This window comes from Carcharhinus amblyrhynchos, chromosome 3 (genome assembly GCF_965287045.1).
Source record: "Carcharhinus amblyrhynchos chromosome 3, sCarAmb.v2.hapA, whole genome shotgun sequence".
NCBI lineage: Eukaryota > Metazoa > Chordata > Chondrichthyes > Carcharhiniformes > Carcharhinidae > Carcharhinus > Carcharhinus amblyrhynchos.
In genome coordinates, this window is record NC_137326.1 from 13,765,981 (window position 1) to 13,793,002 (window position 27,022).

The following is a 27,022-nucleotide window of genomic DNA, read 5'->3' on the forward strand; positions in this document are numbered from 1 at the left end:
GAACATCAGTGTACTTTGAAACTGCGTACATGCCGGGTTTGACAGATTCTCTCTGTGGCACTCGTCCCCAAGCAATGGAACAAACCATTGCAATGAAGCAAGACATGGCACCTCCCATAGGCCTGTGCATCAGCTGTGCCACATTGCTAATTCTAACTAACTTGGGACTCAAACGGAAAGCAGGAAAACACAGCCACATGTGCATACTTATCTCCAAGGAATAGTGCAGGATTCCAAAGGAATATCAAGGTCATTAATTATCCTAAATTACCATCTGCAGACAATTAGGCAGCCCCAGTTAATACTCTCTATGGAAATAGAGAGTGAATGAATGAGTGACACAATAGTCATCTGTTTACCATTAACAAATGGTGGTCAATAAGTCATTGTTCCCAGGTAATAGGCAAATTCCCTTCCTCGTGCTTCTCCTGCCCCCGTCATGTTGATATGAAAGAACATTCTGACTGTCATGATAGAACATCAGGGTTAGATCAATAACAAACCTACCCTTGACTATTCCCTGAATGAAATGTATAAAAGGTACAGATACACTGTTTTATAATGTTAGCCTGTTCCGGCCTCAGGATCTTAACATCATTGTATCACAGACTAGACATGCATAATAATCATAGAATCCCGACAGTGCAGAAGGAGGCCATTCAGTCCATCAAGGCTGCACTGACCACGATCCCACCCAGGCCCTATTCCCATAACCCCATGTATTTATGCCGCTAATCCCCCGATACTAAGTGTCAATTTACCATGGCCAATCAATCTAACCCGCACATCTTTGGAGTAAACTTGGAACATTGAAATGTGTAAATAAGCCGGTTTATTGTCTAACTGGGGGAATGCTCCTTGATAGATCTTGGTTATGATCACATAGATGCCCAAAGGACTTGCCTTGTTTCCCTTCTCTTTATTTATGAAACTCGCTCCCAGGTCTTTTTGAATGCTGCTTTCTTCTGCTCTGTAACTCATGGGCCTAACAAGCTCATTGGGGGCTGTGGGCCATTCCCTTCCTTCCTGGCAGTGGAAGCACTTTGTATCACTCAGTGTATCAGAATATTGTCTGGCAGCTTTGCTCTGAATATTAATGCACATTGTACGAAAATGCTGGTTTTAAACCATTATAATTACTTTGTGCACATTTTACAAATGCCACCCCATCTCCTCTCCGCTCCCCCTTCCACCTCCTGACAAATCCCAAGACCCCACCCCAGCCATGAAGACTACTTCTTAAAATCACACCACAGCCAGTTCAGGAAATGTGCAATGATCATTTCTTCAACAACTAAGTTGTATACAACTGCTGCAGAATGCAATTCGATCCATTTGGACAATGTGGTGTTTATATTTGCAGGAATTTCTTCCCATTCTTAATGACCTCACATGTCCCTGAAGAGACAGCGCTCCGAAGCTTGTGGCTTGTGCTACCAAATAAATCTGTCGGATTCTAACCTGGTGTTACATAAGAACGTAAGAAATAGGAGCAGGAGTAGGCCAACTAGCCCTTCGAGCCTGCCCTGCCATTCAATAAGATCATGGCTGGTCTGACGTGGCTCAGTTCCACATTCCCGCCCTCTCCCCATAACCCTTAATCCCCTCTCTTATCAAAAACCCATCAACCCGCTTCTTAAAAAAATATTTAGCGAGGCAGCCTCCACCACTTCAACGAGCAGAGAATTCCAGAGATTCACCACCCTTTGAGTGAAGAAGTTCCTCCTCAACTCCGTTCTAAACCACCCCCCCTTTATCTTGAGGCTGTGCCCCCTAGTCCTACTATCCTTTCTGAGCGGGAAGAGTCTCTCCACCTCTATCCTATCCATCCCATTCATCATCTTATACGTCTCAATGAGATCTCCCCTCATTCTTCTAAACTCTAACGAGTACAAGCCTAATTTATTCAGCCTCTCCTCATAGCTCAACCCCCTCAACTCCGGTATCAGCCTAGTAAACCTCCTCTGCACTCCCTCCAAGGCCAAAATATCCTTGCGTAAGTACGGCGACCAAAACTGCACACAGTACTCCAGCTGCGGCCTCACCAATGCCCTATACAGCTGCAGCAAGACCTCCTTACTTTTATATTCAATCCCCCTCGCGATGAAGGCCAGCATCCCATTCGCCTTCCTGACCACCTGCTGCACCTGCAAGCTGGGTTTTTGCGACTCATGCACAAGGACCCCAAGGTCCCTCTGCACCGTCGCCTGCTGCAGTTTTTCTCCACGTAAGTAATAATCCTTCCTACCATTATTCCTACCAAAGTGGACCACCTCACACTTGCCAACATTAAATTCCATTTGCCATTTCTTGGCCCATTCGCCCAGCCTATCTAGATCCTTCTGTAGACTCTCCCCACCCTCCGCACAATTTGCCTTTCCACCAATTTTGGTGTCATCAGCAAATTTCAACACCCTACACTCGGTTCTCTCCTCCAGATCATCTATATAAATGGTAAAAAGCTGAGGCCCCAGCACCGACCCCTGGGGCAGTCCACTAGTCACCATCCGCCAATCCGAATAGCACCCATTGACCCCCACTCTCTGCCTCCTATTTGACAACCAGTCCTCTATCCACGCTAACACCCTACCCCCAACTCCATGCCCCCTGACCTTATGCAAAAACCTCTTGTGAGGTACCTTGTCAAACGCCTTCTGAAAATCAAGAAAGACCACATCCACCGGCTCTCCTCTGAGACTTCTCACTGTGTTTACCCCAGTCCAAGGCCGGCATCTCCACATCGTGGATTCCTGGAGGCAGCTTCTTATTTAGCTGCTTTCAGGAAGGTCGCCAGCAACATCCTGGGTTCGCAGCCCAGAATTGGGGCTGACGGCAGGATCATGACCCAAGTGGGAAAAGCCAGTTCTGTGTGTGAAGAATGCAGTCCCAAATTCTGTATTTGACCAGTTTGTGCTTATCTCACATTCATACACCCACCTTGTCTTGGATCCACTCCTGAGCAGAAACATTTTCTTCACATCCACAATACCAAACCACTTTATAATTTTAAAGACCTCAATTCCTGTTAGTCTTCACACCAGAATTTTTCCAGTAAAGAAAATTTTGTCGCTCCTTTTTTGGCATGCTCCTTCACACCTCACTATCTTTTCAGATTATGGATGCCAGAACTGCACACATAATTACAACTGTGGCCTAACCAAAGTGTTTTGCAAATTTGATTAAATTTTCCTACTTCAATATTTGAATCTTCCAAAGATTAACTCTTCATGACCTTATCACTTCATGTTTTTAACCTTTGGTGATCTTTATACGTCTAAATCACAAGCATCTCTGCTGTTCTTCCTCATTTAGCTTCTTACTTTCTGAGCAACACCTGACCTCCTTATTCTGCCCACCACAATAATCCATCTCACATTTCAATGTATTGCCGTTTGTTTGCCATTCACTTCGCAGCCCGATGCCAACCAAGCAAACACGTTAAAGGAAACCAACTGAAACTTGATCTTGAAACCAAGCCCCGCCTCCCACCCACCCCCCCACACCAACCCCACCCCCACCCCCCAACAGTCAACATCTTAGTTGATTCCTTTGTATCATCGCTATCATTTTTTTAATTCATTTATGGGACACGGGCGTCACTGGCTGGCCAGCATTTATTGCCCACCCCTAGTTGCCAGAGGGCACTTGAGAGTCAACCACATTGCTGGGGCTCTGGAGTCACACGTAGGCCAGACCAGGTAAGGACAACAGATTTCCTTCCCTAAAGGACATCAGTGAACCAGATGGGTTTTTCCGACAATCGACAATGGTTTCACGGTCATCAATAGATTCTTAATTCCAGATCTTTTTTATTGAATTCAAATTCCACCATCTGCCGTGATGGGATTCGAACCTGGGTCCCCAGAACATTAACAAACTGGATAATTTTAGAGTCTTTTAATGTGCGCACAGTAGATTATAAATATACAGCTCAAGAGCATGGACAGCAGCTCAGTATATCATTCTTATATCCTTGGTCGAGCTAGGGAATTGGTCGAGCTAGGGAACCGTGGTGCACTAGGAAAGTTGATTCGCTGGTTAAAAAGAAAAAGGAGGCTTATGTCCGGATGAGACTTGAGGGCTCAGGTAGTGCACTAGAGAGCTTTAGATTGGCTAGGAGGGAGTTAAAGAGAGAGTTAAGAAGGGCTAAAAGAGGACATGAGAAGACTTTGGCTGATAGGATTAAGGAGAATCCTAAGGCGTTTTATAGATATGTTAAGAACAAAAGGTTGGTTAGGGCAAGATTAGGGCCAGTTAGAGACAGCAGTGGGAATTTATGTGTGGAACTGGAAGAGATTGGAGAGGCATTGAACCAATATTTCTCTTCGGTGTTCACGCAGGGGGGACATAAATGTAGCTGTGGAGAACACTGGGTTACAGGGTTGTAAACTGGACAGTATTGCAGTTGATAAGGAGGATGTGCTAGTTATTCTTGAGGGTTTGAAAATAGATAAGTCCCCTGGGCCGGATGGGATTTACCCTAGGATTCTCTGGGAGGCAAGGGAGGAGATTGCAGAGCCTCTGGCTCTGATCTTCAGGTCGTCGTTGGTCACCGGTATAGTGCCAGAAGATTGGAGGTTAGCGAATGTTGTCCCATTGTTTAAGAAGGGGAACAGAGACTTCCCCGGGAATTATAGACCGGTGAGTCTTACTTGTGGGCAAGGTTTTAGGAAAAATTATTAGGGATAGGATTTATAGTTATTTGGAGAGTAATGAAATGATTAGAGATAGTCAGCATGGTTTTGTGGAGGGTAGGTCGTGCCTTACTAACCTTATTGAGTTTTTTGAGAAAGTGACCAAAGAGGTGGATGGGGGTAAGGCAGTTGACGTGGTATATATGGACTTTAGTAAGGCATTTGATAAGGTTCACCATGGAAGCCTTCTGCAGAAATTGCAGATGTATGGGATTGAGGGTGATTTAGGAAATTGGATTAGGAATTGGCTGGCGGATAGGAGACAGAGGGTGGTGGTTGATGGTAAGTATTCGACATGGAGTTCAGTTACGAGTGGTGTGCCTCAAGGATCTGTTTTGGGGCCACTGCTGTTTGTAATTTTTATAAATGATCTGGATGAGGGTATAGCTGGGTGGATTAGTAAATTTGCTGATGACACCAAAGTCGGAGGTGTGGTTGATAGTGAGGAAGGGTGTCTTAGTCTACAGGGAGACTTGGACAAGTTGCAGAGCTGGGCCGAGAGGTGGAGGATGGAGTTTAATGCGGAAAAGTGTGAGGTAATTCACTTTGGCAGGAATAATGGATGTGTGGAGTATAGGGCTAACGGTAGGACTCTGAATAGTGTGGATGAACAGAGGGATCTAGGTGTATGTGTACATAGATCCCTGAAAGTTAGGAATCAAGTAGATAGGGTTGTTAGGAAGGCATACGGTGTCTTGGCGTTTATTGGTAGGGGGATTGAATTTAGGAGTCACAGCGTCATGTTGCAACTGTACAAAACTCTGGTGCGGCCGCACTTGGAGTATTGTGCGCAGTTCTGGTCCCCACATTATAGGAAGGATGTGGAGGCTTTGGAGAGGGTGCAGAGGAGGTTTACCAGGATGTTGCCTGGTAGGGAGGGGAGGTCCTATGAGGAGAGACTGAGGGATTTGAGGTTGTTTTTGTTAGAAAGAAGGCGGCTGCGAGGGGACCTTATTGAAACATATAAGATGATTAGAGGTTTGGATAGGGTGAACAGTGATAGCCTTTTTCCTCGGATGGAGAAAGCTAGCACGAGGGGGCATGGCTTTAAATTAAGGGGTGGTAGTTATAGGATGGATGTCAGGGGTAGGTTCTTTACCCAGAGGGTGGTGAGGGATTGGAATGCCCTGCCTGCTGCAGTTGTAAATGAGCCTAGTTTGGGGGCGTTTAAGAGATCCGTGGATAGGTTTATGGATGGAAAGGGTTTGGTTTAGGTTAGAGGGTCATTTTTTTTTAACTGGTCGGCGCAACATCGTGGGCTGAAGGGCCTGTTCTGCACTGTAATGTTCCATGTTCTATGTTTAGACATTGAGATCTTGTCTACATAATCAGTCTTTTCTACAGTATAGATAATGCACTAACTCAGCTGTAATTACAGGATGAAAGGATAGCAGTAATGACACAGGTCCTTCATACGGTCCCAATCCCAATTAACACCAATCCATTTTAGCTAATTATTAATAGGAGCTGAAGTGCATTAGTCAACTGGACTATTAGATTAGGAGCAGTTACAAAGTCCAAGTTAGTTTATTGTCAGCGGAAATAAGGCCAATGACTGGGTTATGTTACGAATGCTCAGTGCATTTGAACCAAATTTCTCTGTCCTCTGTTTTTGATAGTGATGCTAAAAGGCTTTTTTTAGATAGATTATTGGTGCTAGTAAAACAATCAAAACCATTGGAAGAACAGGTAAAGAGGTGTTCTTGTAGTTAATATCCCACCCTCTGGGTCAGAAGCTCTGGGGTCGAGTCCCACCCACAACTTGAGGGCAACGCGATGTATGTTCAGACCACAGCCCAAACAGGTCAATTACCAACCTGAAAGTCCTTCTCATCCACCTATGTCTGCTGGTCAGCTATATTTCATGTGGAGTGGTGCCCCCGCTAGGTATGGTTTCAGGCAAGCAACTTGTTCTGGGAGAAACAAGACATGGAAAAAGATGCAAGTCAACCTCATATCTCTTTAAATGTGGAACAAATTGTAAAGTGTGCTCTCAAAAGAATTCATTGAGGATGACACAGGCTTGCTTCAGTGGTTGAGTCACTTTTAACGCTGGGAGAACATTTCAGATGCGCTGAGTCACTAGTGTGGCTTTGCAATACATTGCGTAATTTTGCACTAGCTTGTGGGAGTCCAGCCTGTGTTTTTCCATCTGTTGATTTCAGTTGATGAAAAGTCACAGACCTGTGGTCCATAATTTAGCCAGATGTCACTTGCTGCTTTGAAAGCTTTTGAGAGGTGTGCAACTTCAGAAAATAGTGCCCTTGTTTATTTTTCATTAATTTGAGGAATGTTATCCTTGCTTTGTTACCCATCCCTAATTGCCCTTGGGAAGGTGGTGGTGAGCTGCCTTTTTGAACTGCTGCAGTCCCATGGTGTATAGCAGTGGCACGGTGGTTAGCACTGCTGTCTCACAGCTCCAGAGACCCAGGTTCAATTCCAGCCTTGGGTGACTGTCTTGGAATTTGTACGTTATCCCCGTGTCTGTGTGGGTCTCCTCTGAGTACTCTAATTTCCTCCCACAGTTCAAAGATGTACGGGTTAGCTGAATTGGCCGAGTTAACTTGCCCCTTAGTGTCCTTGGATGTGTAGGTTAGGTGGATTAACCACGGTCAATGCACAAGGTTGCAGTGATTGGATAGGGGTTGGAGTGGGCCTGGATAAGATGCTCTTGTGGAGAGTCAGTACAGACTCGATTGGCTGAATGGCCTCCTTCTGTATGAGGGATTCTATGGTTCTAGATATACCCACAGTGCTGTTAGGGAGAGAGTTCCACGATGTTGACCCAGTGACTGAAAGAACGGTGATACATTTCCAAGCCAGGATGGCAAGGAGCTTGGAGAGGAACTTGCAGGTTTTGGTTTCTTAAAACAGCTTCCAAATACTGTTCTGAACATTATAAGTGGGTATTACGAGCCAAAGCCTAGTACTTTGCTGGAAATCGCATTCTTAACTCAAATAAGGATAAAAATGACAACAAAGATTAAGAAAAAAACAAAGTAACTTCTGCAATCAATGATGGCTTCTTCATGACCAATGCGGGGGGCGGGTTCAGATTTTTGATGTGGTGATGAGGTTTGCTGCTTTTTGGAAGGTGGGTGTGATCTTAGACAGTGCATGAGGCTTTTATGCTGTGTGCAAACTGGTCTTGCACAAAAAACACAATCTACCCAGTAGTGTTTTGCCAGCGTGATCGGCTTCAGGTGGCCAAAGCTGATTTAAGTATGAATAATTTAAATCCCTGGGGCGGGGGGGGGATCGGAGGCCCTAGGTAGTCAGGGGCATGGCCTGACACTGCCCACCGGGTACCCTGGCACTGCTCACCATGTACCATAACTGTACCAGGACAGGTATATGCAATATATCTGGCTAGCACTGTAATAGTTTGGCATATTTGTATTGATAAATCTATTGATAGATGGTGCTTTTAAAGTGCAAGGTAAATAAATGCACAATATTTGCATACAGTAGCATACATACCACTTAGAAAGCGTCTATCCACTTGATATCTGCAGACCAGTGGTTACTATGATGTTACGATGTTTGGACCCAGTGTTATTCCACTGGACAGGGAGATATTAAAGCAAACCCTGAAAGGAGAAAGGTGTTCTGAGGTGATCAATAGGCTGATTGATGCGAACAATATCATTTCTACGAGCAGGATTTTCTAGGCCCCAAAACCAGAAAATCCTGCCTGAGATCAATGGACCTTTGCATGGTTCCCCTACTCGCTACGATTCCCGTGGCAGGTGGGACAGGAAAATTCCCCATTCTCCTTTTTCCCTTCCAAAAGCCTTGATCTACCCCAGAGGCGCCATCTGAACTCCATCACAGAATCATAGAATCCCTGCAGTACAATCCCAGCAGATTAACCAGGAGCATCTTATGTCTACCTGTCTACGTCCTACTACTGTGACCGGGATGATGTTCATAGCTTTGACGACTTCGTCCCTGCTGCTGTCAGACTTTTGAATGGACTTACCTTGCATTAAGTTGACCTTTCTCTACACCCTAGTTATGACTCTACATTCTGCACTCTCTTGTTTCCTTCTCTATGAATGGTATGCTTTGTCTGTATACAATATTTTTCACTGTATGTTAATACATATAACAATAATAAATCAAATCAAAAGATTCCAGCATTTGCAGTAATTTGCTTTTATCCAGTGTTTACTTCGGACAATTCACATACATTAACTGGTCGAATATCAGTGTGCCCTGTTTTTATAAACCCTTTGTACCTTTCTCTGCTGCTGGCAGGGTAGAATGACAAGTGAAAGTTGGTAATCGTTAAACAATGCATTTTTGCTACATCTTAACACAAACTCCAAACAAAGAGCAAAGAACATTACAGCACAGGAACAGGCCCTTCGGCCCTCCAAGCCTGCACCGACCACGCTACCCAACTTGGCTAAAACCCCGTACTGTTCCAGGAACCAAATCTCTCTATTCACATCCTATTCATTCATGTACTTGCCAAGACGCCCCTTAAAAGTCACTACCATATCCGCTTCCACTACCTCCCCCGGCAATGAGTTCCAGGCACCCGTCCCCCTCTGTGTAAAAAATCTGCCTCGTACACCTCCTTTAAACTTTGCCCCTCGCACCTTAAACTTTTGCCCCCTAGTAATTGACTCTTCCACCCTGGGGAGAAGCTTCTGACTATCCACTCTGTCCATGCCTGTCATAACTTTGCAGACTTCTATCAGGTCACCCCTCGAACTCTGTCGTTCCAGTGAGAACAAACCAAGTTTCTCCAACCTCCCCTCACAGCTGATGCCCTGAAGACCAGGCAACATCCTGGTAAATCTTTTCTGTACTCCCTCCAAAGCCTCCACATTCTTCTGGTAGTGTGGCAACCAGAATTGAACACTACATTCCAAGTGTGGCCTAAATAAGGTTCTATAACGCTGCAACATGACTTGCCAATTTTTAAACTCAATGCCCTGGCCAATGCTGTATGCCTTTTTAACTACCTTCTCTACCTGCATTGCCACTGTCAGTGACCTGTGTATCTGTGCACCCAGATCCCTTTGCCTATCAATACATAAATATTGATTTATGCATATGATAAATCAATACTGCATTTATTATACAGTAAATGGTTCTGAAATTTACTATATATTTCCTATTTGTATTAGACTTTCCAAAATGCATTATCTCACATTTGTCCAGATTAAACTCCATCTGCCACCTTTCCGCCCAAGTCTCCAACTGGTCTATATCCTGTTTTACCCTCTGATGGTCCTCACCCTATCTGCAAATCCACCAACCTGTGTCGTCTGCAAAATTACTAATCAATCTAATTACATTTCCCTCCAAATCATTTATATATATTACAAACAGCAAAGATCGCAGCACAGATCCTTAAGTAACACCCCTTGTCATAGCCCTCAATTCTGAAATGTCCCTTCCACTACCAACCTCTGTTTTCTTTGACGAAGATATGGAGATGCCGGCGGTGACTGGGGTAAACATAGTAAGAAGTCTCACATCACCAGATTAAAGTCCAACCAGTTTATTTGATAGTAAACTCACAGCTTTCAGGGTTTGCCCCTTCGTCAGGTGAATGGAGAGCTCTGGTCTCAAACAGAGCATATGCAAGGCACACACTATTTACAGAATACTGATTAGAATGCGAGTCTTTACAGCTAACCTGCTATTCAAGTCTTAAAGTTGCTGACAATGTGAATGGAGATAGCATCAGGCACAGGCTAAAGAGATGTGTATTGTCTCCAGGCAGGACGCAGAGTCGCTGAGCAGAAACTGACAGCCAAATTCTGCACGTATGAGGGCCTGAACCGGGATCTTGGGTTCATGTCACACTATCTGTAACCCCCATGACTTGCCTGGGCTTGTACAATCTCACTAACTCTAGAGGGGAGTGAAAGGAATATTGAATTTGAATCCAACTTTTACATGGTTAATAATTATTTTCTTGTTGTAAAACTAATGAGACATTCTGTGATTCTGTTCCTCAGCATTTCATTAAGGAGGTTGGTGCAGTTTTTCACTGTGGCGCGTCAGAACTGTCGATCAATGAGTTGAGCGCCATATCCTGTTCTTATGAGGATTAAGAACATAAGACCGACCTCCTCAGAAGGCAAATACGGGACACGGTGGACAGAGTACCCTTCGTTGTCCAGTACTTCCCCGGAGCGAAGCTACGACACCTTCTCTGGAGTCTTCAACATATCATTGATGAAGATGAACATCTCGCCAGGGCCATCCCCACACCCCCACTTCTTGCCTTCAAACAACCACACAACCTCAAACAGACCATTGTTCGCAGCAAACTACCCAGCCTTCAGGAGAACAGTGACCACAACACCACACAACCCTGCCACGGCAACCTCTGCAAGACATGCTGGATCATCAACATGGATGACATCATCTCACGTGAGAATACCATCCACCAGGTACAGGTACATACTCTTGCAACTTGGCCAACATTGTCTACCTGATACGCTGCAGGAAAGGATGTCCCGAAGCATGGTACATTGGGGAGACCATGCAGGCGCTAGGACAATGGATGAATGAACATCGCTCAGCAATCACCAGGCAAGACTGTTCCCTTCCTGTTGGCGAACATTTCAGCGGTCATGGGCATTTGGCCTCTGATCTTTGGCTAAGCGTTTTCCAAGGTGACCTTCATGACACATGACAGCGCAGAGTCGCTGAGCAGAGACTGATAGCCAAGTTCTGCACACATGAGGATGGCCTTAACCGGGATCTTGGGTTCATGTCACACTGTAACCCCCATGACCTGCCTGAACTTGTAAAATCTCACTTACTCTCCTGTCTGGAGACAATACACATCTCTTTAGCCTGCACCTGATGCTTCCTCCATTCACATTGTCTGCATCTTTAAGACTTGAATAGCAGGTTAGCTGTAAAGACTCACATTCGAATCAGTATTCTGTAAACTGTGTGTGCCTTTTATATGCTCTGTTTGAGACCAGGGCTCTCCACTCACCTGATGAAACGGCAAACCATGAAAGCTTATGGGTTTACTATCAAATTAACTGGTTGGACTTTAACCTGGTGTTGTGAGACTTCTTACTTCTTTGTCCAAGCCAGTTTTGTATCCACCTTGCCAACTCACCTCTGATTCCATTGGACTTCAGTAAGGCCTTTGACAAGGCCCCTCATAGCAGACTGGTGCAGATTGTGAAGTCCACGTAGACAATATCCACTGCCCTACCCTCATCAATGATCTTCACCGCTTCCATGACCTCCCCTTCACAAAATTGTGTTGTCTCCCACGAATACGTCCACTGATTTCCAAGTGGGAATAAATCCTGTCTTGAAGAATCCTCTCCAATAATTTCCCTACCGCTGATGTAAGGCTCACCGGCCTGTAATTACCTGGATTATTCTTGCTATCCTTCTTAAACAAAGGAACAACATCGGCTATGCGCCAATCCTCTGGGACCTCCCCTGTAGCCAGTGAGGATACAAAGATTTCTCTTCCTTGTCTTTCTCAGTATCCTGGGGTATATCCCATCAGGTCCTGGGGGACTTGTCTACCTTAATGTTTCTCAAAAACCCCAATACCTCCTCCTTTTTGATCTCAACATGATCCAAACTATCTACACACCCTTTCCCAGACTCATCATCCACCAAGTCCTTCTCTTTGGTGAATACTGAAGCAAAGTATTCATTTAATACTTCGCCCATTTCCTCTGGCTCCACACATAGATTCCCTCCCTTGTCTTTGAGTGGGCCAACCCTCTCTCCGGCTACCCTCTTGCTCTTTATATATGTCTAAAAAGCCTTGGGATTTTCCATTAATCCTGCTGGCCAAGACTTTTTTGTAACCTCTTTTAGTCTTCCTTACTCCCTGCTGAAGTTTCTTTCTACTTTCCTTGTATTCCACACTTGCTTCATGTTCCCAGCTTCCTAGTTTTGACAATGCTTCCTTTTTCTCTTTGACTAACAATATCTCTCATTATCCAAGGTTCTCAAAACTTGCCATACTTACCCTTTATCTTTACAGGAATGTGCCAGTCCTGAATCCCTATCAACTTACACTTGAAAGCCTCCCACTTGTCAGATGTTGATTTGCCCTCAAACGTCTGCCCCAATCAACATTCTTCACTTCCTGCCTAATATTGTCGTAATTAGCTTTCCCCCCAGTTTAGCACCTTAACTTGAGGACTACACATATTTTTATCCATCAGTACCTTAAAACTTATTGAATTGTGGTCACTGTTCCCGAACTGCTCCCCTACCGAAACATCGACCACCTGGCCAGGCTTATTCCCCAATACCAGGTCCAGTATGGCCCCTTCCCTAGTGGACTATCTACATACTGTTTCAAGAAACCCTCCTGAATGCTCCTTACAAGCTCTGCCCCATCCACGCTTGTAGCACTAAGTAAGTCCCAGCCAATATAGGGGAAGTTAAAATCTCCCAGCATAACAACCTTATTACTTTCACACCTTGCCAAAATCTGAGCAGCCATGGAAGTTGCTTTTGCAGGGAATGCCCTCAGTTTTTGTTTTTGCAAAGCCATATGTCCAATACATTGAGAAACCTTTTTTGCTAATGTGTCTCCAAACCCTATTCACAGAGAATTTCAAGCTATAAAAACGCTTGCTTTGACATGCTGTCTGATTACGTCTTGTACAACAGGGCCTTAATTCAACAGTGTAGCAAGTAGGCTGACATTAACACTGCAATGAAGTTGCTGTGAAAATCCCCTCGTTGCTACACTCCGGCACCTGTTCAGGTATACTGAGGGAGAATTTAGTTAGGCTAAGCCACCTAACCAGTACATCTTTCAGACTCCGGGAGGAAATCAGAGCTCCTGAAGGAATTCCACGCAGACACGGGGAGAACATACAGACTCCACACAGAAAGTGGCCCAAGCCAGCAATCGAATCAGTGTCCCTCGTGTTGTGAGGCAGCAGCGCTAACCACTGTGCTGCCCTTGCTTGGTATCTTGCAGCAATCATGCTGCCTTTGTTATGTAGCAGTCCACATTTTAAATATGAGAAAGTAAAGGGTTGTTATTGAGCTATGAGGGCTATCCATCTGGCTCAAAGCTCTGGTGTGAAACCCATACAGAATGCATATAACAAGAGCCGTGTAAAATGTCACTGAGAAGATCCTTGGGATGAATATGCAACGCTCTATTGTCATTGGGCCATTCTGAAGGAGTGCTGCAGTACTCACTACAGCAATATCTCAAAATTAAAAGAACAGAGGACAATTACAGTACAGGAACAGGCCCTTTGGCTCTTCAAGCTTGCACTGGCCATGCTGCCTGACTTAACTAAAACCACCTCCCCTTCCGGAAACCATATCCCTCTATTCTCATGCTATTCATGTACATGTCAAGACACCCCTTAAAAGTCACTACTGTATCCGCTTCCACACTGGCAACGAGTTCCAGGCACCCACTACTCTCTGTGTAAAAAACCTGCTTCATACACCTCCTTTAAACTTTGCCCCTCGCACCTTAAACCTGTGCCCCCTAGTAATTGACTCTTCCACCCTGCGAAAAAGCTTCTATCCACTCAATCCATGCTTCTCATAATCTTGTAGACTTCTATCAGATCTCCCTTCAACCTCCGTTGCTCCAGTGACAACAAACCAAGTTTCTCCAATCTCTCCTCATAGCTAATGCCCTCCACACCAGGCAACATCCTGGTAAATCTTTTCTGTATCCTCTCCAAAGCCTCCACATCCTTCTGGTAGTGTGGCGACCAAAATTCAACAGTATATTACAAGGGCGGCCTAACTAAGGTTCTATAAAGCTGCAACATGATTTGCCAATTTTTAAACTCAATTTTTAAACTGTCAGCCCAGCTGCTGACAGCAAGCATGCTGTATGCCTTCTTGACTACTTTCTCCACCCACATTCAGTGACCTGTGTATCTGTGCACCCAGATCCCTTTGCCTATCAATACTCTTAAGGGTGCTGCCACTTACTGTATATTTCCTATCTGTATTAGACTTCCAAAATGCATTACCTCACATTTGTCCGGATTAAACTCCATTGGCCATCTCTCCGCCCAAGTCTCCAACTGATCTATATCCTGCTGTACCCTCTGATAGTCCTCATTGGTGGATTTGTGGATAGCAATCTTTGTGTTGTCTGAAAACTTACCAATCAATCCAGTTACATTTTCCTCCAAATCATTTACATATATTACAGACAGCAAAGGTCCCAGCACTGATCCTTGAGGAACACCACTCGTCACAGCCCTCCATTCAGAAACACACCCTTCCACTGCTACCCTCTATTTTCTTTGACCGAGCCAGTTTTGTATCCACCTTGCTAACTCACCACTGATCCCATGCAACTTCACCTTCTGCACCAGTCTGCCATGAGGGATCTTGTCAAAGGCCTTATTCAAGTCCATGTAGACAACATCCACTGCCCTAGCCTCATCAATCATCTTCATCACTTACTTGAAAAACTTGATCAAGTTTGTGAGACACGACCTCCTATTCAGAAAACCATGTTGCCTCTCACTAATACATCCACTTATTTCCAAGTAAGAATAAACCTTGAATCTCTATCACTGATGTAAGGCTCACTGGTCTGTAATTACCTGGATTATCCTTGCTAACCTTCTTAAACAACATTGGCTATTCTCCAATCCTCTTCTATTCATTGCAGTTTGCTGCATTCTGCACAACTAGGTAAGACAAATGAGACACTGCCATTCATTGTGTCATTACACGTTTCTATCACAGGTGTTGGGGAACAAGGAGAGACAACATAAAGTATACAATTCTAAATGGGATGCAGGAGCAGAGAAATATGTACAAATTGTCAAAAGTGTCAGGATAGCTTGAGAAAACCATTAATAAGGTATACTGAATCTTGGCCCTCTATTGAGGCATAGAGATAAGGAAGTTATAAGAACATAAGAAATAGGAGCAGGAGTAGGCCATCTAGCCCTTCGAGCCTGCCCCGCCATTCAATAAGATCATGGCTGATCTGTCGCTGCTCAGTTCCACTTTCCCGCCCTCTCCCCATAACCCTTAATCCCCTCTCTTATCAAAAACCCATCAACCCACGTCTTAAAAATATTTAGCGAGGCAGCCTCCACCACTTCAACGGGCAGAGAATTCCAGAGATTCACCACCCTTTGAGTGAAGAAGTTCCTCCTCAACTCCGTTCTAAACCGCCCCCCTTTTATCTTGAGGCTGTGCCCCCTAGTCCTACTGTCTTTTTTGAGCGGGAAGAGTCTCTCCACCTCGATCCTATCCATCCCATTCATCATCTTATACGTCTCAATGAGATCTCCCCTCATTCTTCTAAACTCTAACGAGTACAAGCCCAGTTTATTCAGCCTCTCCTCATAGCTCAACCCCCTCAACTCCGGTATCAGCCTAGTAAACCTCCTCTGCACTCCCTCCAAGGCCAAAATATCTTTGCGCAGGTGCGGCGCCCAAAACTGCACACAGTACTCCAGCTGCGGCCTCACCAATGCCCTATACAGCTGCAGCAAGACCTCCCTACTTTTATATTCAATCCCCCTCGCTATGAAGGCCAGCATCCCATTCACCTTCCTGACCACCTGCTGCACCTGCAAGCTGGGTTTTTGCGACTCATGCACAAGTTATGGTGAACTTAACTTCAACTGGAGAATTGTGTCCTGTTCTGGGAACCACACTTTAGGAAGGATGTGAGGAGGGGACTAGGAAAGATTTATGAAAATCGGTTTTGGGAATAAGAGGCTTCAGTTACATGGACAGATTGATTTAACTGGGGCTGGGGAAATTTGAGAAGTGTTCAAAATCATGACTGATCGGGACACAGTAAATATGGGGAAATAGCTGTTCTTGTTGGCTGAAGGGGAGTGAACAAGAGGACACTCATTTCAAGTAATTGACGAAACAACCAGAGGGAATAGCTTGAATGGTTTGCATCAGAAAGACCCTTTCTGGGTGTTTGGGGATGGCAGCTTTAATCACAGCTTTCAAATGAAGACAGGATAATTGCCCAGATAGAAACAAATTGCAGGGCCACCACTCGGTTACTTGCTGTTGGAGACAGCCAACAAGGATCCAATGGTCTGCTTCAGTTCTGTAACCATTCTGTGAGTTGGAGGCAGATTACTGGGTTATCTCCTCAAATGTACAGGGTAGGAGGCACATTTGTGAAGGGACCTTTGACATGATCAGAAGCTGGCTTCTCCTGGCACTGTGTTTGCCTCACCTGTCAAGGTGGTCATCAAGTGGGGAAGTAATCGAATTCCTGCTGGATAGGAATTGAAGATACCAAGTGCTCAACAAAATGGAATCAGTGAGTTGACAGCAGCAAGGTGTTTAAGGGATTGATGAATTTATTGCCATACTTTCACTCCAAACCTGTACTGAAATGCTGAGAGATCAATGCTCTGATGGCCTACATTCCACTGAAGATACAATATATAGTCAAATTTGGTTAGCATCCTTCGAGTTTGCTTTTCTATCTGAATAGTCCGAATGTGACCATGTATGCTAAAACCCGCAATACTTGAAAGGAAATATCCGGGATGGTTCAAGCTTCTCCGGGACACAATCGTATCAGTTAGAAACAATTGCACTGACAATGAATGCGAGGCTCACAGGAACAATTTAAAAATCAAAATAAAAAGTTAAAACCAAAGCACATTTTTATTTTTTTTATTTTGTTTATTTAGTCTTATAAATTCAGAAATATGGTTCTTGTACATTTCAAATGATAATGTTACTATAACTTAATACAATGATAAAGACATTACACAGTTTTTAAGACTCCAATGGAAATAAGTTGGCAATCATGACTACTCCATTTTCAGACAATCAGTCAAGCTTACAGCTGGAATGTTGTCCAGATAGTAAAATGCTCCATCTTGGAAGTAGGAGGGGGTGGGAAAGGAATGGAGAGGGAAAACTGACAACACCCATCTCACTAACGTGAATCTGTAAAGGTCTGGATTTTTGTGCTTGGTTTTGGTCTCCTTACTTGAGGAAGGATGTAGTGACACTTGTGGCAATTCAGAGGAGGTTCACCGATTGATTCTGAGGATGAACGAGTTGACGTATGAGGAGAGATTAAAGAGTTTGGGCTTGTACTCACTGGAGTTTAGAAGGATGAGAGGGGATCTGATCGAGGTTTATAAAATACTTAAAGGGATTGATAAAGTAAATGTAAACCAAATGATTCCCCCTGTGGGACAATCTAGAATAAGAGGTCACAGGCATAGGCTGAGATGAAAAACTACTTCTCGCAGAGGGTGTTAAATTTGTGGAACTCGCTGCCACATAGCATGGTGGAGTCTGAATCGTTAAGTGGCTTCAAGAAGGAGATAGGTATATTTCTGCTAAGAAATGTATTAAAGGGATATGGGGAACAGGGAGGGAGGGAGATGGATTTAAGGCCAAGGAGCGATCAGCCATGATCTGATTGAATGGCAGAGCAGGCTCGAAGGGCTGAATTGCTTACTTCTGCTCTGAACTCCAATGTTCAAACAACTTTCACTTGCACATTAAGCGAAATTTACTGTTGGCCTTGAGAATAGTTCTTCCCAATTTTATCCAGTTAATTTGCAAGGATTCTGTGAATGGCAGGGATGGGGGAAATAATTTATTCTGATGTCAGGGGAAAGCGGGGAGGGGCGGGAATCAGGATTGTGATTCTAGTAGTAGATGGGTAATGTCATATATTCCTCCTCCTGCTGTAACACTATGGCACCAGTCAGGTCGAAGCCTATGGGCCTTTTTCTCAAGCAAGAGATTTGGAAAATTGGCACTTCCAGTAGCTTACGATACACTAAACACAAAACTATTTGAGCCACTGGATGGATGGTGTCACCTGCAATTTTCTGCTCCTAGGAAGACATCGGATGGTTGCATTATCGCAGCTGTGCAGAAGGGTTGATAAAGGCAGCAAGTGACATTAGACAACAACATTTTAAATTAATGTCATACCAAGGCTTAAACAATGACATTAAATCTAATCATTTAGATCTGCAATGTTCGGAGTGTATCACTTTTTTAAAAAAATTATGAAATAAATGACTGCATGTAAGGAACCACATTTCTTCGTATTTATCCATTTATTGACTTCTTTTCCCCCACTTCTTACATCCAAAGTCAGCATCAATGCTCTTCCAACAGGTAGGCTTTAACCACATTTTTTACAAACATCCCACACAGTGCTTTCAATTTCATTACACCATCCATCTTGTTAGTAATCTGCAACAGATTGCACAATTGGATTTCAATTCTGAGCACCTCCACGCTGTGGGGTCCAAACAGGGGACTGGGTTCAAAATTATTCAGATGCATTAAATTAGAACTGTCAGAGAAGACACTTGCATCATATCCACCCTCGACTGGATTTGAACCCAGGTCTCAGTGTGGAAACAAGAGTGTTCCTGCACAAAGGACCACCCCGAACCTTTCCCCACCTTTTTTCAGCCTGGGCTGGGTTGTATCACTTGACAATGAGAAAGATGATGGTGCTCTCATTAACAGTGTCCATCCCCTTCCCTGATCAATAAGTACTAATTGTACAATCAAAGGTGGGCTACCTTTATTTGATGAAAAAAAAGGCCATCACAGTCCTTGGAGCATTGAAGGAACAATGCGCTGCCTTCACCCAGACTCGACCAAACGATGCTTCATCTTAATGAACTGTAAATGGATATTAAAAAATCTGGAACTTTCTCAGGTTCTACCTTGCTGTACTCAATATACACATCAAATTTTCAAGCTTCAGCAACACAAGACGGATTCAAGTATTTTTGTTGCATTAATAAATTAAGGAAAAAAAGCTCTTTATCACAACAACATAAATCAGTAAAAAATAATAAGATAAAAATTTCATCTCTGAATTACAAAGATACAAAAATGTATAAAAAAGTTGCTTTTCTTCTTCTCTGATTCACCACCACCCCACCCCAAAGATGTTGGATGTGTTTGAAGGGAAGCTTTCATTTGTTTGTTTTTAAAAGCAAGGAAGAAAACCATCACTCACCGGCCACTGGTGTTCTGAAAGAAAATAAAAGCTAAAGCGTCACAACGCCCAAGACTTTCTACTGCTTCCGTCTCCAACAGGAAACAATGAAGAGACAGTGAGGAGGGGAGTTTCTCAGTTTATAACCAAAGTTCTTCTGTAAAATGAATGATTTCCAGGCAGCCAAAGACTCAACGTTAGGGAAGCTCCTACAGCTGCATCTGGACTGCCTGGCGAATTTCTGTTCACAAATCATTCGGAGTCAGTAGGCCATGCGTGAAACCATACGACACATTCTTCAAATGTCACCATTAAAATGAAGGAACATTGTTTTTTTTTATAGGGCTGTTTCCTCTGTTATTAAGCAAGGATTGTTCATTTTGGGAGCAGAGTTGTGTTAAATACGTAACTAATTCTCGAAGAAGCTGCTGAGGTCAGTGTTCCTATGCTGTGGGCGGATGATGTGCAATATCTTGACTTACGTCCGACTGATCACCCATTCCATAATTAGGCAAATTCTCCAGCCATTCACGCTCGTGGGATTCTCCTGTCCCACTACAGTGAACGGCAATTTGGACAAGTACCAAATTCTCCTTCCTCTCTGGTAACTGCAGCAGGGCGTGAATGGCTGTAGAGATTGAATTAGAGTTCCGTATAGTAAATCAAAGATGGGGATTCTGCGTTTGCCCTGCTCAAAAGGACAATTCTGGACATAGCAATGCCGTGCTTTTATAGGATCACTATCCCCATTGTAAGTAGCTTTGCAAACTGCTTTACAATGCCAATGTGGAAAGGTGATATGGTAAGAGACAAGATTTAATTATCTTAATCCTAACAATTACAACTGGCCGTGGAAATAACTATTTTAAAAACAAATATAAATTTGAATCAAGACATTCAAAGCACAGAAAGCAGACTTCTTCATTTACCTCACCCAATGGCCATTTGTTTTTGCCCCTGGAGGAATATAGTGCAAGAAGGTATTTATCATCAGGGGAAGAGGACTCCACATGGGGCAGATAACAATTTCATGAGTTTAAATGAGTTTAGGATCTGCTTCTATTTAGTCACACCAACAGGTTCTCAAGTGTGTCATGTCTGCTGAATGGTTAATGTATTTATAATATTAACTTACACGTATAACACATCAGAAAGTTAATGCGGAGCATACTTAATTTTAGATGGACAGTCTTCTTACTTTGGGGAGTTTCCATTGGTGTTTAAATAAGAACAGTCAATTGAAATACCACAATATTGACCACCAGGGGAGGTCTGATCCTTTTATATGTTGCAGCATGAGTTGAATTTTGCATATTTGAACTAATTTTTGGCTAGCTAAAACATATAATTCATTACAAACTGTTAGAACACATTATCGTATCAAAGGTCTTGGTGAAAAAAAATGTTTACTGTGGATATAACGTCAAGGATAACATGAATCAGAGGTTTGGAAGAGGGTATTTCAAGGAATAATTGGGAAAACTGTACTTAAAACAGGACTGCAAAGGAAAGAATACTTTCAGATCAGAGTTCCACTTGATATTGAAAGTGGAAACCGCATACAGTGCAAATGGCGAGTAGTGGTAAGCAATCATCTCAGTGGAATCACAGGAATTGCATACCAAAACAGGATTTTGTGGATGATAGTCATCTGAGATTCTCAGCACAAGTAGTCTTCCTTTGCTGTGGTGTGCGTAGGCTTAATACATATGAGCGGGAATGCACAGAGACATACATAAGCCTTGAAACACCTCACATGAATAAATTTAGCTAGTATGTATTGTGCATATGGAAAAAAAATCCTACCAAGGATTTAGTAGGTAAAGTCTCCAGATACTATGTAATGACGGCTTCTGCTGAGAGGCCCCTCTAACTTATTTCTGAGCCAAGTTCTAGGCCAATTATCTGTCATAATGGAGGATGCATAACTGATATATGTGCTGTAATAGTGCAGACATGTCAAAGTACCTAGAATTAGAAACACACCTTATAAAAATAATAGTTCCTTTTTTTTAAGGTTTGATAACCAGAGTGATTTGTATGTTTTCTTCAAGGAGATCTTATGGAAAACTGTGCCATCTTCTCAACACACTTCAGATTTACCAGTCATCTATGAGTACACACATTAGCATGGCAGTACAGTGTTTATTTGTGCAACTGGGAGGAGGGAATTCACTCACAACTGCAGGATATTCAGCAACATGATTCATATGGTGCAGATTGGCATAAACTGGGCAACTCCAAACCCACCCATTGCATCATCTGCTCCTGAATAATGAGATTGCAAGGCTCAACAAATCAGTTTGCCAGTTCCCCTCCTGGCTACATTGAAAGAGTTAACCACATGTTGTTGCTTATCATACAACTGGAGTAAAGAAAACTCTCAATTAGTCCTGAATGCAATTATCACCTTATTAAAATTTTCCACTTCCATTTGATAACACGAGTAATTAATCCAACACAATGATAAGTGAGGATTTGAAAAAAACACAGGCTGTTGCAAGACTTGAGCTTGAACACTAGAGGATGGCAGTAGTTTTCTTCCTTATCTAACCTGTCTACCCTGTTCTTAAAACTCTACAGAGTAAAATGGAAGTTTCTGATTATAGAGGAGATCATATCTCTTTCAAGTGGGTGTGAAAATTAAATACTCTCTTAATCTGGAATGCTCAGTATTCTTTGTTTTTTTTGGCACTTGCAATGGTGCCCAAATCAGTGCGATTTCAGAGTTGTTCTGCTCTCTGGTAGGAACGATTTTGAGAATTGTGTCGTATCCATTTTCCATAGCGATTGTGACCTTTCAACTCTTGACCCGATGACTCTGTAGGCTGTGGCTGACTTTGTCCTCTGATCCCTCGATTTTAGGCTCCCATTTCTCAGTCACAGTCAGTCTTCGTGCCACTTTGGCCTTTAAGTATCCAGAGACAAACCTCAGACACAGCAAAGGGATATTGCCTCAAGACTGTGCGTCAACTCTCGCCATTCTGTTTAAATAGAAGAAAATTCAGAACAAACTTATTTTCACTTTAATCCCAAGAGTGGGCAACAGTACATGTCAGAATTCAGCAATGTTCAACAATAACATATGCTTCATTGCGTCAGGACACTGAACCAAGCTCAATGAACTCAAAGCAGATTCAGACATAATGCCAGAGTACTTAACAGATCATGACTTAATTTTATTACACATTGTTTGTGTACCCAATATTTTCTTTTTCAGCTTTACAATTTTAATTGAAGGACCGCAGTTAAATTGAGGATACCATAGAATCTCTACAGCGCAGAAGGGGGCCATTCGGCCCATTGAGTCTGCACTGATTCTCCATAAGAGCATCTTACCAATGCCCAAACCTCGCCTTATCCCTGTAACCCTATGCATTTACTGAATCACCGAACCTACACATTTTTGGACACTGAGGGGCAACTAAGCGTGGCAAAATCCACCTAACCTGCACTTTGGACTGTGGGAGAAAACCAGGGCTCCCAGAGGAAATCCACAGGGAGAACGTGCAAATGCCATACAGTCACCCAAGACCAGAATCAAACCTGGGTCACTCGTGCTATGAGGCAGCAGTGCTAACCACTGAGCTACCCCATGCATAAAGTTACAATAGAACCATATTGTATTCAACTCCAGATGTTTTGGTGAGTGATGGTTAACTTGTAGAATCAATATCCTAGGACTATAGAAAGCATGAGATAAAATGGGTCCTTCTCCAGTTGGCCATCTGTAACAACTGGGGTACCACAGGGTTCAGTTCTTGGACCACAACAATTTACAATCTATATCAATGATCTACAAGCAAGGACAGAGTGTAAACACAGCAAAATTTGCTGATGATGCAAAAATACATGGGAAAGCAAGCTGTCTTGAGGAGATAAAGAATTTACAAATGGATATTGACAGGCTAGGGGAATGGGCCAGAATCTGGCAGATGGAGTTTAATGCAGGTAAATGCGAGGTTATCCATTTTGGCTGTGGAAAAAAGGACAAATTACTACTTAAATGGGACACAGTTTCAAAAGGCGTCTGTGCAGAGGGATCTGGGTGTCCTTGTGAATGAGTCTCAGAAAGTGGATGTACAGATGCAGAATGTTATAAGGAAGGCAAATGGAATCTAGGCATTTATTGCAAAGGGTCTAGAGTATAAAAGTAGAGAAGTGGTTTTATTGTTGTATAAGGCATTAGTGAGACCACACTTAGAGTACTGTATTCAGTTTTGGTCACCCTCTCTGAGGAAGGACATGGTGGCACTGGAAGCGGTTCAGAAGAGGTTCACTAGATTGATTCCAGGTTTGAAGGGGCTGTAGTATGAGGGGCAGTTGAATGGCTTGGGCTTGTACTCGCTGGAGTACAGAAGAATGAGGGGGAATTTTATTGAGGTATATAAAATACTCAACAGGATTGATAAAGTAAATGTTAATCAAACGTGCCCCCTTCTAGAACAGTCTCGAAGAGGTCATAATTGTACAGTAAGAGGGGGGAGGTTCAAGACAAAGAAAAGGAGAATGCCACTTCTCAGAGAGGGTTGTGAATCTATGGAACTCACTGCCCAAGCGTGCAGTGGATGCAGGGTCAATCAACTGATTCAAGAAAGAGATAAATAAATATTTGATCAGAAGTGGGATAAAGGGCTATGGGGAAAAGGCAGGGAAGTGGAGTTAGGATGAGATGGGGATCAGCTATGATCATTTAGAATGGCAGAATGAGCTCAAAGGGCTGAATTGTCTACTCTTGCTCCTAATTCCTACAATAATATTCTGTAAAGTGGGACTGAACAGCAATAGTGTAATCATAAGTGAAGATAGACATTTGGTTGGAGAACCAGGCTGTGCATTTTTGCCCAAGAATCAGAAATGAGAAATAAAAATCCAACTCGTGAAATACATTTGAAGTTTATTATATCAAACATGTCATTGCAAAACACTAGTTAGGAGAGTAGAACTGGGTAAAGCCTCCTGAAAGTCAGTACAGAAAGTTAAACTTGAAGTTAGTTTTAGTCTTCTCAGTAATGGCACTGTGAGGAGTGAAGGCCAGTTGCTTTCCTCAAAAGGAGAAACATGGAGAAGTGATCATTGGGCCTTGCTCTATGCATCTCCCAGACTGAACTACCAGTCTACAGAAAGTTAGAGAATTGCACTGGTATTGCACAAAAGAATGAATTAATACTACAGAAAATAGGAGTTAATTAATCCATTAGAATCATATAGAATGAGGATGAATGAGAGGAAATGTGGTCTATTATAAATATCTAAGATAGGAAAGTAACATGATCCATTCAAATTGAGTTTGTTATTTTGGAATTACACTTATAATCCAAATGAACTGGTTTATTGAAATGCAATACAATAGGAATATAAAAAAGGGCCAATAATCTAAGAACCAATGCAATAGTTACCCTGTATTTTAATATTCAATATGGAGAATGCCATGAGATTCAAACATTGAATTCCATGTAATAGAGTGAATATAATTTCATTCATTTGAATCCCATTTAATCGGAGGGAATACGATCCAACAGAGATTTACATAGCTGTAAAGCAATTGGATTGCATGTGAAGGCTAAGAGGAAGCTCTGTGTGGATCATAAATATCAGAGTGGGGCAGCTGGGGCAAATGGCTGGTTTCTTTGCATAGATGCTCAGCAATACTCTGTAACTACAAGATTTACCTATTAGGATTCTATGTCAATCAGATCAAATAGGATGAATTAAAATTATAGGCACTGGAAGTGAATGAGAGGTGTTTGATCCTATTGAAGGCAGCAGGATTCCAATTGGATGGCTTTTATTGAATTATTTCCTTTTCTTCTGGCAGAAAACTCACGAAGGCAGGTCTGACCCAGCACACCATGGTCGCCATGATGGATAAGGCAAGGAGACAGATCCCAAATCCACCCGAGCTAGTTCGGGGATCAAACCCTATGCTGCTGGCACAATTTGACTCATGTTGGCAGTTAAGCCAACCAGTTTCCACCAAAGAATTGGAGATGTTATGGCAACATACATGTTTCCATGCACGTCATACCCTGGAGCTATGGATAGTGATGGGTAGAGGCTTCAACATTCTTTCCATCATGTGACTGTCCAAGAATATCTCCTGCTCTTACCACCTGCCACCAGTGTGTGTTGAAAGGATTTATAGGTTGATACACAATCTGTTTAGCCATGTTATGAACTCACCTTTCTTGGCCATCAGGTCCTAGAATGGAGGTGGAACCTGGACCTTCTGGCTCAGAGGCAGGAACATTACCCACTGCACCACAAGACCTCATTTTGAACTATTGCACACCCCTAATTAACAATATACATTGATTTCATTTTCACAGCCATGAAACAATGCAACTTTGGGAGTGCAAACTGAAAGTCAACCCTCATCATAACGAAATTAGATACAACCACAACAGTGCACAGAGCTTAATCCCAGGTGAAAAATCCAAAAAAGACTACAAAGTTCAAACTTCACTATAACATTACTTGGAACAGGCTGCTAATTATTGATCTCATGCCCAAAACAGATTCACAACCAAACTGAAAAACCTTCATTCCAAGGAAACATGTTTTAACATTAATGTCTTGTGACATTAGTGTACCTTTAAGTTTTTTAAAATCATGATCACAGCCTTAGGTGATACCATTTTGGGAGGAGAGAAAAATTGTGGGCAAGTCAGGTGACATAAGTTTTTCACCTTTCAGTTTCATTTTGGGCTACAGTGTTAGAAGCAGTCTTAGAAGCAAGCTGGAAAAGACGTCTCTTTCTCTGAAAATTTTACCAGTTACACGAAAGAAATGCTTGCTGCCATGCTATAAAAAAAGAATCTGTGCTTTGGTGTTTTGGGGAGCTGATGTCACTACAAACTGATCTGAGTTTTCAAGATCATTTGACATCAGCATTCAACCCAAGGAACTGAATTCCAGTATCATGTGAGCTATAGCTTCTGCAGTGATAAATCTGTTTAAAGGGTTTTGTTTATTGGATATTGGTTTGGATTGTAACATCTGATAGATATATTGGTTAAGGGTTATACATTATTGAGATTGTTTCACTTTCACTTGTAATTGGTAAAATTTATTGCTAATTTCCGTTCTGTATATGTTAACGATATTCTTAAATAAACTTTGTTTGATAAGAGCTCCCTAATGGGTTGCTGAATCATACTTGAAGTGAAACATATGCTCATCCTAGCCAAATTCAAGATGTAAAATTTATGATTTGGACAGTTTCTGTAAAGTACTTTAGAGTTTCTAAGCTGAACCATAACAATCTTGAAATTTGTTGTGAATCATAGTTATTTGAGCAATAGTAATGTTAAAAATGAATGTTTTAGTATTCACATCAAACATTTTTTTTTAGACATAGTGGGGGCCAAACGCATAGCAA

At 42.7% G+C, this 27,022-nt stretch overlaps 2 protein-coding genes across 2 annotated transcripts in view; both read right to left on the reverse strand.

Annotated features, from left to right (window-relative positions):
• The window catches only part of LOC145335827 (solute carrier family 26 member 6-like), a 121,125-nt gene extending 100,562 nt beyond the window's left edge, over positions 1-20,563 (reverse strand). The window contains 2 exon segments of the mRNA XM_080181556.1: positions 19,663-19,780; positions 19,783-20,563. Coding sequence (XP_080037682.1) covers positions 19,663-19,780; positions 19,783-19,897 — 233 coding nt within the window. The 5' untranslated portion in view covers positions 19,898-20,563.
• celsr3 (cadherin, EGF LAG seven-pass G-type receptor 3) overlaps positions 18,939-27,022 on the reverse strand; it is a 241,665-nt gene continuing 233,581 nt past the window's right edge. Inside the window, exons 37-38 of the mRNA XM_080186571.1 lie at positions 20,571-22,625; positions 18,939-19,319 (exon numbers count right to left, since the gene is read on the reverse strand). Coding sequence (XP_080042697.1) covers positions 22,598-22,625 — 28 coding nt within the window. The 3' untranslated portion in view covers positions 18,939-19,319; positions 20,571-22,597. The remainder of the gene's footprint in view (positions 19,320-20,570; positions 22,626-27,022) is intronic.